The sequence below is a fragment of the Coenobita brevimanus genome, unplaced genomic scaffold (assembly GCF_032717465.1).
Source record: "Coenobita brevimanus isolate Jiangsu-jjx unplaced genomic scaffold, ASM3271746v2 jjx.HiC_scaffold_2703, whole genome shotgun sequence".
NCBI lineage: Eukaryota > Metazoa > Arthropoda > Malacostraca > Decapoda > Coenobitidae > Coenobita > Coenobita brevimanus.
Window position 1 is genome coordinate 92,408 of NW_027643657.1, and position 13,371 is coordinate 105,778.

Genomic DNA, 13,371 nt, shown 5'->3' on the forward strand with positions numbered 1-13,371 from the left:
GGAAGGAATGAGAGAGAGAGAGAGGGAGTATACAAGAACTCTACTGGGTTTATATATTGCTGTTGATTCTGGTTGAACTAAACTTACTGAGTGAGAGACTAACTAGGAGAGTGTATGTGAATGAGGTGGAGGGGGGGAGAGAGGGAGGAGAAGACCGAGGATGAGATTGAGTGATGGAGTAGAGAGGTACATATATGAGAGAGGGGGAGGTGTAGGTTGGGGGGATGGAGAGTGAGAGACTAACTAGAAGATGTATGTCAGAGAGGTGGAGGGAGGGGAAGACCGAGGGTGGGATGGAGTGATGGAGTAGAGAGGTATATGAGAGGGGGGTGTAAGTTGGGGTGAGGGCTGGGAAATAGCAGGAGACAGGGTGACATGGAGGGGATTGGGTTGTGGCCACCCCTTATGGAATTAAGACGTCTGGCTATGGATAGGTGATAGACAGATAGGTAGATAGACATACATGGATAGATAGATAAATAGATAAATAATTACCAATGTCTCCCCTCCACAGGTATACAGATCTAGGCCTGCCGTCCAAGTTGGTTATAGAGACAGAAGTGCTGTGTAATTTTCTGTGTCGCGTCACCACTGTTACAACCAGGTCCCTTTTCACAACTTCCAACATGCCTTCTGTGTTACTCACATGGTAAGTGGCTCCTATCCTTGTCGTAGATTTTTATTATTGTTAGTATTTATTATTATTATTATTATTATTATTATTATTGGTGGCAGGTGTGGGCACCCACCATCCACTCACTCAGTGTAGTGGTGCTCTTGGGTGTCTGCTCTTTCCTCCCCTCCATCCTTATTTCCTTCCATCCCCTTTTGTCTTTCCTTCATTCTTTCCTCATACTTCTGCCTTCAGGTGACTTTACACTTCCTCATCTATCTTTCTTTCCTTCATTCTTTCCTCTACCATCTTCCTGTGGGTGACTCTACACTGAGTGACAAGCCAAATGGTTTCCTGTACACCAGGAAACCATTTACTACACTGGATGGTAACCATATAGCCAAATTTTGGCGCCTGGTGGTTTGGTGGGTAATTATGGCGCTCCAATCGGATTGAGCCGGTGCAGGTTTATATCCAAGGGATGGTTGGGGTTTATTGCTCACATAATGCCACTCAGGGATGAGTGAGGCTGGTCACTGGAACACTTGCCTAGCACAGGGTTCCTATGCACCTCATGGGGCAATGTAGGATTGGATGATGGATGGATGGATGAATTATTATTGTTATGCTGGGTGTTTTAGGGTCAGCTTCCTGTCCCTCTAACACCTAGTGTGTAGCTGGGTTCCCTTTCTAGACCGGAGCTTAGACAAATAAGAGAGAGGCAGGACACAAAAACTCAGGGCAACAACCTTACACGTGTATTGACACATTCTGGATGTGGAACAGGTAGATGTCACGAGAACAGGAATCTGGGCAATTATAAGTTATATGTAGAGATCATGGGAAGCAGTATCACGCAGGATACTATTGGGACAATATTGGGAATAAAGTGAACAGTGCACTAGTCAGTACTGGGGGCAGTGGGCAGAGAAACCACTAGTCAGCACTGGGGGCTGTGGGCAGAGAAACCACTAGTCAGCACTGGGGGCAGTGGGCAGAGAAACCAATCACTGTTGCTTCGCGGGAAGTCTATATCATGCTTAGTGTGGGCAGCGCACTTTGTTGGTCCTAGGTGGAAGCTTTGCTATTGGGGGCTGAGTCACACGTGTATAGGTGGGCACTGCCATCGCTGTTTGGCCGCTTACTCTAATTCACTGTTTCACTGTTAATCCACACCTTGGTTCTGGTAGCACCAATTGATCATAGAGGTAGGCTACGTTACTGAAATTGATATGCTTGTGTAGGCAGACACTACATTCACTGGTTGGGCGGGTTCACTGTTTCACTGTTAGCCTACACTACTATTCCACCTCTCGTTATGTTAACACTGACAGATCTTACTCTAGGCTTCCCTTACACACAGTAGCTCACTGCCCAGCCCTAGTGTCACTGTATCACTGTCACGGCACTTTCACTGTCAACCAGTGTCAGGACTGGGTGTGGTGGCGGTGAGGGTAGAGGGGCGGCGGGGAACTTACAGCCTGGCTGCTGATGGGGACTGAGTTCCGCCAGGGGCCTCAGCATCCAGGGGCCACGGAATCACTCGTAGGGGTGTCCTCTCTCGTCTGGGGCTATGTGCGGCAAAGGGCCCCGCACTGTCGGGGTTGGGAACAGGAGTACGGCCCTCAGGACTGGGGCCGAAGAGCTGTGTGAAGCCCTCACTCAAGCTCCTGACGGAGGACGAGGGTCTCCGGTGTCGGGATGGGGAGATGTCCTGCCCGGGGGTCTTAGGGGCGGTCTCTAGGTCTAGAGCTGGCTCCAGCCCCACCTCTAGCACATAACATGTCTCTCAAATAACAAAACTCTTCCACACACTCAAGAGACTCACCAACAAGTTCAATCCTTTCAAATCCGACAATCTCCACCTGCTTTCCCCAACACCCATGACTATCCATTAGAACCCCACTTTTACAGTAAAGCATTTAGTGCATCTGATCACCAGCTAATGACATACCATAAGTACTATAAATGCCGGGTGCCGTCAAATACTGCCCGTTCTATGGTGTGTGAGGGATGTGTTCATTGCATTTTGGTGTAATTTGTGATTTCTCTGGCAAAGGCTATCTCTGTTATACAAATTTTCAAGACACTGCCCTACCTGCAATTACTGAGCATTTTTGTGTGTGAAGGCAAGTTGTTTTGATTCAGTTCTAACACATTAAAAAGTGGTGAGTGGTGTGAGTGAGAGAGGGGGGTGTGAATTGGGAGCAGGGCAGTGAAATGGGGGAGGACAGGGTGACGTGGAGGCGAATTGTTTGTGGCCACCCTGTATAAGGGATTAGGGCGTCTGGCAATAGATTGATAGATAGAGTGATAATCTGTTTCCCACCATCTGCATTAGTTACACATACTGGTATGTAAGTACCAGATTTCCAGCCTTCATTGTCCACATTTTGTATTTTGTATTGTTTATTGAATCATTATTACCGGTTAGACAAAGTTTGAGATGGAATTCTTGGGATACTGGGGACTTTCAAGGTTAGGCTAAGTGGTTTTCATAAGTGGCAGTCATACGTGGCTAAACACAGTGGGTCATGGAGGTGAAGCCCACAAAACAGGTTAGGTTAATTAATTTCGGTTAATATGTCATATATAAGGTGTTTTAACATTAACTGTGGCCCTGCTTCCGGTCTTTATAAATGACTATATTTTCTGGATAAATGTCCCACAACTCACTTTTTGGCCACTTCCCCCCCAAAAAAAAAGTCTCCAAATATTAAACACCCAAAATAAGAAATCAACCAAAAACACGTGTTATCCACACTACACCTGATGGTGTAAATAATAGTAAGTTAAGTATGCATCAGAAATTCTGTGGTTGCATGAAAGTAGCCTAACAACTAACCACTCATGCCAAAGGATGATGCGGTAAAATACAGAGCAAAAAAACAAACGAACAAACAGTATAATAAAAAGATGCAGGTAGTTAAGCTCAGCTTTTACCAAGAGGAAGCAGGTTTGCATAGATTGCAGTCTGAGCTATAGGTGGTGGTCAAAGCCATTCTTGACAAACAGTACACAATCCACCTTTACCACAATACAATGGGCTTCAGCAGTCACCCGTTACTGATGCCAGCTTCCGCCAGCTTCCCACTCAAGAGTTGGATTGTCCTGCACAGTCTGTTGCATTCAGGAAGTCTGCTATATATTCAACAATATATCCATAAAACATCATGGTTTTTGAAATGCTTTATCGTAATCAGGTAGTAAAAGAATTTAGTAAATTTGTGTAAAGAGGGGTTGCAAGATGGCGATTATATTCCTGCGGCATTTATAGGTAACCCTTCAGTAATGACTATTGAGTTTGTATTAACTGAAGAAATAATATTTGGTGTGTTGCAATATGGTGTCCATCTTTATGCTTTTTGTGGTGTATTGTCCTTGATTGATGAAATGATATGTAAGTATATAAGAAGTTGTGTTAAAAATATATATTTTCAAATACTAGTATGGGAGCTGGGAATATAAGGACCTTCACTGGACAGTGATATTGCAACACTGTGGTGAGAGTGGGAGTGCAAAGATGGCTGAAGTGGGCCTCAAGTATGTCATTGTTGTGGCATCAGCTGTCTTTAGGGGGGTGGTGTTTGGTTGGTTTGGTCTTACATCCATCAGGACGTGGGTATGGATAGGCTCTGCCCAACCATCATTCAAGGATGGCCACCACCAGTACAGGGTTGCCAGATTCTTGTGACCGAAAGTAGCGCAAAAAGGCCTCAAAAGTAGCGAATTTCAGTATAAAGTAGCCCAACATAATTATGTACAGTATATATGTATATCTATTAATCTACAGTCTCTCTCTCTCTCTCTCTCTCTCTATCCACGTGTATATACATACAGACGCAGACAATTTAACTTTGCACAGCTTACCAGTTGAATGCTGCTCCAGTGCTCCTGTAAGGTTGTTCGACGTGATGTAAGCCTGATGTTAACATAGAACTCCTTAATTACTGCATTAACTATATTTACTTCTCTTTTCCTCAAATTATTTCATTTCCTTTACATTCGCGGAACTAAACTGTTTTCTTAACAAAACATAACTCATATTGTCTGAACTTAGTCATTTTTTCAACTTAACGAAACTTTTTTTGGATCTAAAGGAAAGTATTTTCTAGCACAGCTCATTATAATTGCATATTTAAATCATTCAGTAAGTCTCCACGACCACGTCTTCACAGTTGAAGATTATCAGAAAAGTCTTCTTCTACTGCATCCACCACTCGTGGATGCAGAAGACACGGCTGACTGGGGTGGTAATCTCACACGTTCAGTTCGAATTCAATAGCCAATCAGGGATTTATACGAGAGTGCGAGAAATTTAAAGAGGGTGGATATGATAAATTATGAATCATTACCTTTGGGTGTCTTCAAAAGGTAATTATATTATATTTTAAGTGAAACATAATCACTAATCAATCTTTGACTTTCGCCTCATTAGCATACACGTAGCCACTGGGGGGGGCGGGGGGGACAGTTTGCCCCCCCTGGGATAATTTTTGGGAAATGTTGAGATTTTTGGCATAGTTCTTGTATGACAATACAGTTTTCCTAATTTTACCGCTTGTATGTTAAACAGTAATATCTACAGTACTTCGAAAAATATTTGTTTAGGAGCAATAATTTCCTTTGAAATTGAAAGCTAGACTAAATATTAGAAAACCCTTGAGAAAAAATTACCAGTTATAACTTAGGAACTTCCCCTATCACCTTAGATTATGTGGTTAATATTAGAGCTCTAATGATGTTTTGCACTTGATTCCTGATGAGGTGAAAAAATGGCCTTCGTGTCCCCTCAGCCACATCTTCTCACCTGGCAGCCAGTTGCAAACAAGCACTACACAATTATTGTTACAAACAACTGAAACAAGCAGAATTTTTGAAGACTGCATGAAGCCATTTTGATCACCTCAGACTACATTTTAGAAGGTATGCAGATATAAATGTGTTTTGCCAGGGGCCTCGTTTGGGTGGGGGACAGGGGGACGTGTCTCCCCCACTTTTTGGAGCCTGGGAGACAGAGTATCTTTAGTCCCCCCCCCCCCCCCACTTTTCAAGGTGAAAATTTTTCAGGATGAATAGCTTTATGCCGTTTTTCTTGTTTTTCCTTAATGGAAAAATCCTTTCTATACAGTACAGTACAGTTCAGGTGATATGAAAATCATTCCCTGCTGAGCGGGGCAGGTCGAGTGGTCACCTGAGTCAAGGATGCCTGAGCCAATGAGAATGAACTAAAAGAATAAGTAGTGGAAAATAGAATTTCTATTGGCTACCACCACAGCAGTAGTACAAAACAGAATACCAGACTGGGGGTGGGTGCGGCAGCGAATTTTGAAACAGAATACCAGACTGGGGGTGGGTGCGGCAGCGAATTTTAATTTACGCATATGTCCTAAGTGGAGAGAGAGAGAGAAATACAAAACTGCAAAGGAAAGTAGAAAAAAAGTGATAGTATCACATATGTGGGAAAGTGTGTGTGTGTTTGGGACATTCAAGCCAGTGTAGTGACATATTTGGGGGAAATATTTGAAGTGTTTGATCCCTGTGACAAAAATCCTGCATACGCCACTGTCATTAGTAGCCCAAGTTAGCCCAACTCATTTTTAAAGTAGCCAAAAAGTCGCAAGTAGCGAAATTCAAAATTTAGTAGCACACGGCTTCCAAAAGTAGCCCAATTCGCTACTTGTAGCCCAGTCTGGCAACCCTGCACCAGTAAGTTACAGTGTTATCCAACAAACCTTTTTGAGTCTGATGTGTGAATGAGGAACGAATGGAATCTTGTATCCTACAGTGAGGTCGTTTTGTTTTAAGGTTCCATTGGCATTCAGGAGTTGATAATTGTTTGTTGTCACTGTTCATGTTTTCCAGTAATATTTTAACATTCTTGTAACCTTATTTGGAAAATGCAGAATATGAGCACCAGTTAGTGTAAACATATAACCTTGTTCACTGCATTTTTTAAATTTGATGTTTCCATCATAGATCAAAGTTTTTTGACAGTAGTCTCACCAGCCTCCAACCAGTGATAAGGTTAGTCTCCTACAGATCACGTATGGAAGACAAACACGTGGATATTTTTTATGCATTTCTTGCAGAGAATGGATCCACATCACATGCACTACACTACCAGATCCCAGGCAGCATCATAGCACATGGTTGTATGACAGGTGTAACACATCCACAAACACGCCTCCTATCACACCATACATCAATCCCCACCACCCCTTCCAACAAACCTGCCCACTCACACGCCACAGATCCTGCAACGTAGTCCCTGCTCATAAGTGTGTACACCTACAACACTGAGACATGCCAGACCCACACTGCTTCCAGCACGCATAAATGTACTACACTTAATGTAGTGGTAGGTGGTACTGACTTACAATCTACGCACTTGATGATGATGTTAATTATCTGTGGTCTGTCTGGCCAAGCAGACCCATCAACCACAGGCAAGCAGCCACCCCTGCAGGGATGTCCCATACAACGAATTAGTGTTCCCTTGCGGAAAAGTGTGGAGATTTGGATCCTGGATGGATGCCACAGTTGTGTTGCCCCAGCCACTTGACAGAAACGCCACAGCAGGTTCCACATCACACCATTATCTGGTTATACTGTATGGCTGTGGCACCATCCACTGCTGTAAATGGTTTCTTGGGTTACAGGAAACCATTAGGCTTTTCACTCAGTGTAGAGCCACCTGAAGTGAAAAAGAAGAGTAATAAAAAATGACAGGAACGAGAAGGAGAAATCGGAAGAGAGGAAGGCAGACACAGTGTTAGAGCGATAAAGGTGAAGGAGGAATTAGGCAGCACTATCAGTACATTAATTGAGCAGATGATGGTCACCACCACCTTTCACTAATTCACTTGATATGGTGCTGCCCACTTCTTCCTAAGGTGACTCTACACTGAGTGCCAAACGTAATGGTTTCCTATAACCCTGGAAACCATTTACAAGACTGGGTGCCAACCATACAGTACAATATAACCAAATTATGGGATGATGTGGAGCTGACAATTTTGCCCCTATTAACTGGGTGGAGAGATGCAAATGCAGCATCCGTCCAAGGACCAAACCATAACACTCATCTCCAGGTCCAACTCTCTAATGCAAGAGTTAACTGTTACTCCCAGTCCTTCATTTATGCAACAGGTCATCTCTGGAACTGTCTCCCTCTGTTTGTAATTTATATTGCCTATGATCTCCAGTCTTTCAAATGCAGTGTGTCCAGGTGTCTCAAAGTGGATGGATCTTGAATTTGGCTCTCTTTTGTATTGTTTTTGTTTTTTCTTGGAAGGAACTGTTTTGCGGGCTCCCAGCCTTTGGTTCCTTCTTCCTCTCAAAAAAAAAAAAAAAAACACTGCAAGGGAACATCAGTGCACTGCATAAGGTAGCCCTGCAGGGGTGATTGCTTACCTGTGGTTGATGGATCTGTCCCCACTGGGTTTACCTGTACCCTACTACTAGTATGTTAAATGTTGATGGCCTCCACCTCAAGAAACAAAGCTCTCTCTCTCTCTCTCTCTCTCTCTCTCTCTCTCTCTCTCTCTCTCTCTCTCTCTCTCCCCCTCTTTCACACACACACACACACAGCAGTAGTGTGGTCCCCACACAAAAAGAAAGATATAAACAAGATTGAGAGAATACAAAGAACAGCAACCAAGATGGTCCCCAGTCTGACAGACCTGTCATACGGAGAGAGGCTGGAAAAACTGGATTTGCCTTCCTTAGAGGAAAGGAGAAGGAGGGGAGACATGATTGCAGTGTTCAGGACCATGGTGGGAGTAGATGAAATTGACAGGGAAGATCTGTTTGTATGGGATGGGAGAGCGGCATGGGGACGCGGGGTGAAATTGAGAGGGTCAGGCTGCTTGGGGGATATCAAGAAATATAGCTTTCCTTACAGAGGTATAGACTTGTGGAATAGCCTGGACAAAGAGATTGTCCAGTCTAGGAACTTAAACGAGTTTAAAGCCAAATTTGACATTGAGAAACAGCGATGGAAACCCACGAGCATAGTACATTCCGTGTATATCACAATTAGGTATAAATACTTAAATATTGGAACGACTTAGAGAAAGAGGTGGTGCATGAGAAAAACATTCATGTGTGTAAAGGTAGACTTGATAAATGTGGATATGGAGACAGGACAACACGAGGATTGCTCAATTCCTGTATACTACAGATAGGTAAATACAAATAGGTAAATACACACATCACATACTGTTCATATCCACACAGACAAAATTGAGGACTAAGGAGGAGGCCTCATTACCTACATTTTCCATCATTTCTCTACAAAGACAACAGAAACAACACAATCACTTTTCCAGAATGACACCATATGAGAAACACAGCCACTCTGTATCAATTTAGGTCTTCCTATGATCTCCAGTCTTTCAAACACAGTGTGTCCAGGCATCTTGAAATGAACGGATCTTGAATTTGGCTCTCTTTTGTAGTTTTTTTTTTTTTTTCTGGAAGGAATGGTTTGTGGGTGCCTGGCCTTTGGTTCCTTCTTCCTTGCATTAAAAAAAAAAAAAAAACCCTCCAGACATTTATATTCCTCCTGACACTCCCCACACTGTACCGTTTCAGTATAGTCCCCAGCTCCTTCTCAGACACAGACACCAACTTTATTATTGCTGGGTACATCAGTGCTAAAAACACTGTCTATCGATTCTATCAATCTATTGCCAGATGCCTCAGTCCTGTAAGGGGTGGCCACAAACAAATCCCCTCCATGTCGCCCTGTCCCCCGCCATTTCACTGCCTTGCTCCCAGCTCACACACTCATCTCTCATATACCTCGCCACTCCATCCCTCCATCGCATCCTTGGCCTCCCCCTCCCTTTAAAAATACTGCTAAGTATTAGTGCAGTCAGAACAGCTACAGTATTGAGGCCCCAGTATTCTATCACATCTCACCAGCGTGTATGAGGTCTGACCAAAAAGATATCAAACTTTTTAATTAGCACACCAACTAGCTGGCATAGGCTAGCATGATTGCGACGGGAGTGTTGTGTAGTGACGATTTTGAGCTTTAATCTAGCACAAGACGCATCACACCACATTACTTAGTCATTGAGGTACACATGCATGAATGAGCATGTGTTTAGTACACTTGGAAATTTGTTGCAAGTTGAACAATGAAGGATCTTGAAGAGCAGTGTATTTATGTGAGGTTGTGTTTCATATTGGGAAAACTTTTATGGAGACTTTTCAGATGTTGCACAAGGCTTATGGGGAGGATAGTCTGAGTGTTTGAGGGAGGCAGTGCAAAGGAAGAGGCCTGAATGGACAAACAAAACGCCAGATGCATCACCACAATAATGCACCTGCTTACATGTCACTTCTTATCGGTGACCTTTTGACAGAGCACAAGAGGACTGTCAACCCCAAGCTGCCCTACTTTCTGGATATGGCCCCTGCAGTCTTTTATTTTTTTCCCCCTCCAAAGTTTACATACGCATTGAAACACCATTGCTATCATGAAATAACAGTGCAAGTGCATGATGAATTATGCAGTGTGCGATATTAAGTGGAGGGATAAGTTTTTTGTGTGTGAAATACTGAAACTTGCGGCTTGGAAAACACCGCATTACTATCCTGCTGCCTCACTGCATTGCTCTTCTGCCTCCTCATGACATTGCTCCCCACCCACCACACTGCCATACTCTCCCTTGGTCGCACCACTTCACTCTCCCCATCACTCATCATTGACCCCTGATGACCTAAAGTGCTTGTTCAGGTCCTCCAGCTCTCCCCCAGCCCCAGGGGGAACCCTTGGTGATGACTCAGACCGGCCTATGACATGCCTCACATGGGTGGCAGATTTTTTTTTTTTTTTTTTTTTTTTTTTTTTTTTTTGTTACATGGCCTTTGACCTCCCGCGTATCCCCACCAAACTCACATTTAATTGATAGTGATTTATGATTTATCAGTATGCAATCAGTTCTTACGTGACGTAACCCAATTGTGAATTGAGTCAGGACCGTAAATCATTATCTGATCCTTTTTCTTTGACAAAACTCTCTTTGGATAATGGGGGTGTGCTGTATACATGTGCCTCTGGAGTTGTGGTGAAACTGGTTGTGGTGAGTCAGGGTAATGCCACAGTTACCATGGCAACAGTCCTGCGCTCACACCACACCACCTCCTCGCTGGCTTACCATCTTGCTTGCTCTTCACTTACTTGTCTGGACAGAGTTGTGCAGTAACAGTTACTTGAAAAGTGTGGTACAGTAAGAGATTTTTACCATGTTAAAAATAAGAAGTTATCTTGTTTTTTATGGATATTCAATGCAGTATCATAACCTCCCATACTCTATCTGCTGTTGGTGGTCCAGTGCTTGTCCAGAAGGCAGTGTATGTAATGAAATGTGTTGTGTTTCAGATGAGTGGTGAGAGAGCAGCTGGAAAGTGGATGCCTAATGTTCAGTACAAGTCTTCCATCAGTCAGTGAAGCAGGGGAGCTGATGTGAATTGTGCTGAACCCAACTGTAAGGTAAGGGTTGTGGCATGACTCGTATCTTCATGCTGTGCCACCTGGCTGTGTGTGCACCAAGAGTTGTACATTGCTATCAGGTTCACTGGTATGCCAGTCTGATGGCAGCTGTTGTTCCAGGTCCACAGCTGAAGTCACATCAGTTAAGCAGATACATCAGTGTGGTCAACAGTCAACTTCCAAAGTAATAATTACTGAGTGTACACAGGAATGAGATCATGTATTGCCTGAGCACATCCTATAAGTGGTACTTCATCCAACCATTTATGGGCTATACTGTGTTAGTTTACTTCATTACATGGTAGTAAATATGAACCACTTGATGTGTGGTAAGATTGCAGCTTGGAACATGTAACTGTTGTGGTATCATTTTTATTTATTGTCATTTTGCTGGTGTTTTGCGTGAAAACCAGAGGACAACTGTTAAACTGAGAAACTCCGGTAATTTCAGTCTCTTTACGGACAGTTTATGAATCTTTAGTAATGACCTGTGGAGTTAAATTTATGGTGCCTTAATACCAGTATGTGTGTTGATGGTTATTGTGTTCTAGTAACGAGTTATATGCAGATATTTAAGGTTCACTGCTACTGTGTGCCGTAAGTTGCTGTTCAGTAGTTATGGGAACATTTTGTACACAATAATGATTATATTGAAGGCAGATCATAAGGCAAGTGATGAAGTGGAGAGTTGACTGAGTTTGAAAGGGAGTAAGAGGGCCAGATGTGGTGTAATGGAGGGAGTTAAGGAAGAACCAGACATGAAGGCAGGATGTGAGGTGAATGTAGGAGTAAGAGCAGGGGTTAAGGAAGAAGCAGAGAAGTTACAGCATGGAGTGAGTGAGGATATAAAGCAGGTGGCTAAAGAAGCAGAGATGAAGTTGGAGTGTGAAGTTGGTGAAGAAACTTTGTTCATTGAGGAGGCAATTGTCCAGGACCCATTAACCCGACGTGCTCAAGTTGAAGAGCTCAGGTGCATAGAGTGTGATAAGCTATTTACATCAAAGAGCTCTCTCACCCAACACTCAGTAGTTCATTCCAGAGTGAAGAGATTCAGATGTGAGCAGTGTGGTAAGGTGTTTGGGTACAAAAGTCAGCTCAACCAGCACATCTTTCTTCATTCAGGAGTCAAGAATTTTAAATGTGAGGAATGTGGTAAAAGGTTTAGTCTGAAAAGCCATCTCATTCGACACCTGGTAGTTCATTCAGGAGTGAAGGAATTCAAGTGTGATGAATGTGGTAAGTTGTTTGGCGATAAAAGTCATTTAAATGCGCACTTAATAATTCATTCAGGTTTAAAGAAGTTTGAATGTGATGAGTGTGGTAAGCTGTTCTGTCAGAAAAATAATCTAACTGAACACTTGTTAATTCATTCAGGAACGAAAACCTTCAAGTGTGAGGAATGTGATAAGGTGTTCAGAAGGAAATCTGATCTGATCCGACACCTGGACATTCATTCCGGCGTGAAGAAGTTTATGTGTGAAGAATGTGGCAAGCTATTTGCTCAGAATGGTCAGCTCACCCGACACCTAGTAGTTCATTCTGGAGTGAAGAAATTCAGATGTGATGAATGTGGTAAACTATTTACTGAGAAAAGCAGTGTCATCCAGCACATGTCGTTACATACAGGAGTGAGGAAGTTCAGATGTGATGAATGTGGTAAATCCTTTGTGAGGAGAAGTGATCTCACCCGACACTTGTTGGTTCATTCGGGAGTGAAGAAATTCAAATGTGACGAGTGTGGTAAACGGTTTGGGGATAAAAGTAATCTCACTCAGCATATACTAATTCATTCAGGAGTGAAAAATTTCAAATGTGATGAATGTGGAAAGCTGTTTAGAAAGAAATGTGATCTGAATCGGCACTTGGATGTTCATGCAGGTGTGAAGAAGTTCAAGTGTAATGCATGTGATAAATTGTTTAGAACAAACAAGGATTTAGCCAAGCATAGTGCCATCCACCGAAAAATCAAGAAGCTTTGATGTTTTACCTACTATGGTTTGTTGGTTTCCTTAAATTATAAAAAAAAAATCTGTTTTTTGAAGTAGGTAGAATTAGGTGAGGTCTTCATTTTAGCTAATGCTGTACACTGTTTCAGTATACAAAAGCTTCCCCAGGCTCAGTGAATCAGAGGCAGTTCACTTGCTTCCATCTGTCAGATAGCTAGGGCCAGATAATATAGTTAAACTTCAGAGAGCCATCTTCAAGTGCAGAAGCTAAAGAATTTTAATTATTTGAAACATGTGCTCTTGCA

The 13,371-nt window shown here is 42.9% G+C and overlaps 1 protein-coding gene across 1 annotated transcript; it reads left to right on the forward strand.

The window, feature by feature from the left end:
* Positions 1 to 11,878: 11,878 nt before the first annotated feature.
* LOC145390005 (uncharacterized) lies at positions 11,879 to 13,099 on the forward strand. Its single transcript, XM_080265097.1, has one exon. The coding sequence runs from the start codon at positions 11,879 to 11,881 to the stop codon at positions 13,097 to 13,099; it is 1,221 nt and encodes a 406-aa protein (XP_080121223.1).
* Positions 13,100 to 13,371: the final 272 nt, after the last annotated feature.

Bases quoted from the DNA above. Each gene is read 5' to 3' on its own strand.
- LOC145390005 (XM_080265097.1), top strand. From the start codon at position 11,879: ATGAAGGCAGGATGTGAGGTGAATGTAGGAGTAAGAGCAGGGGTTAAG.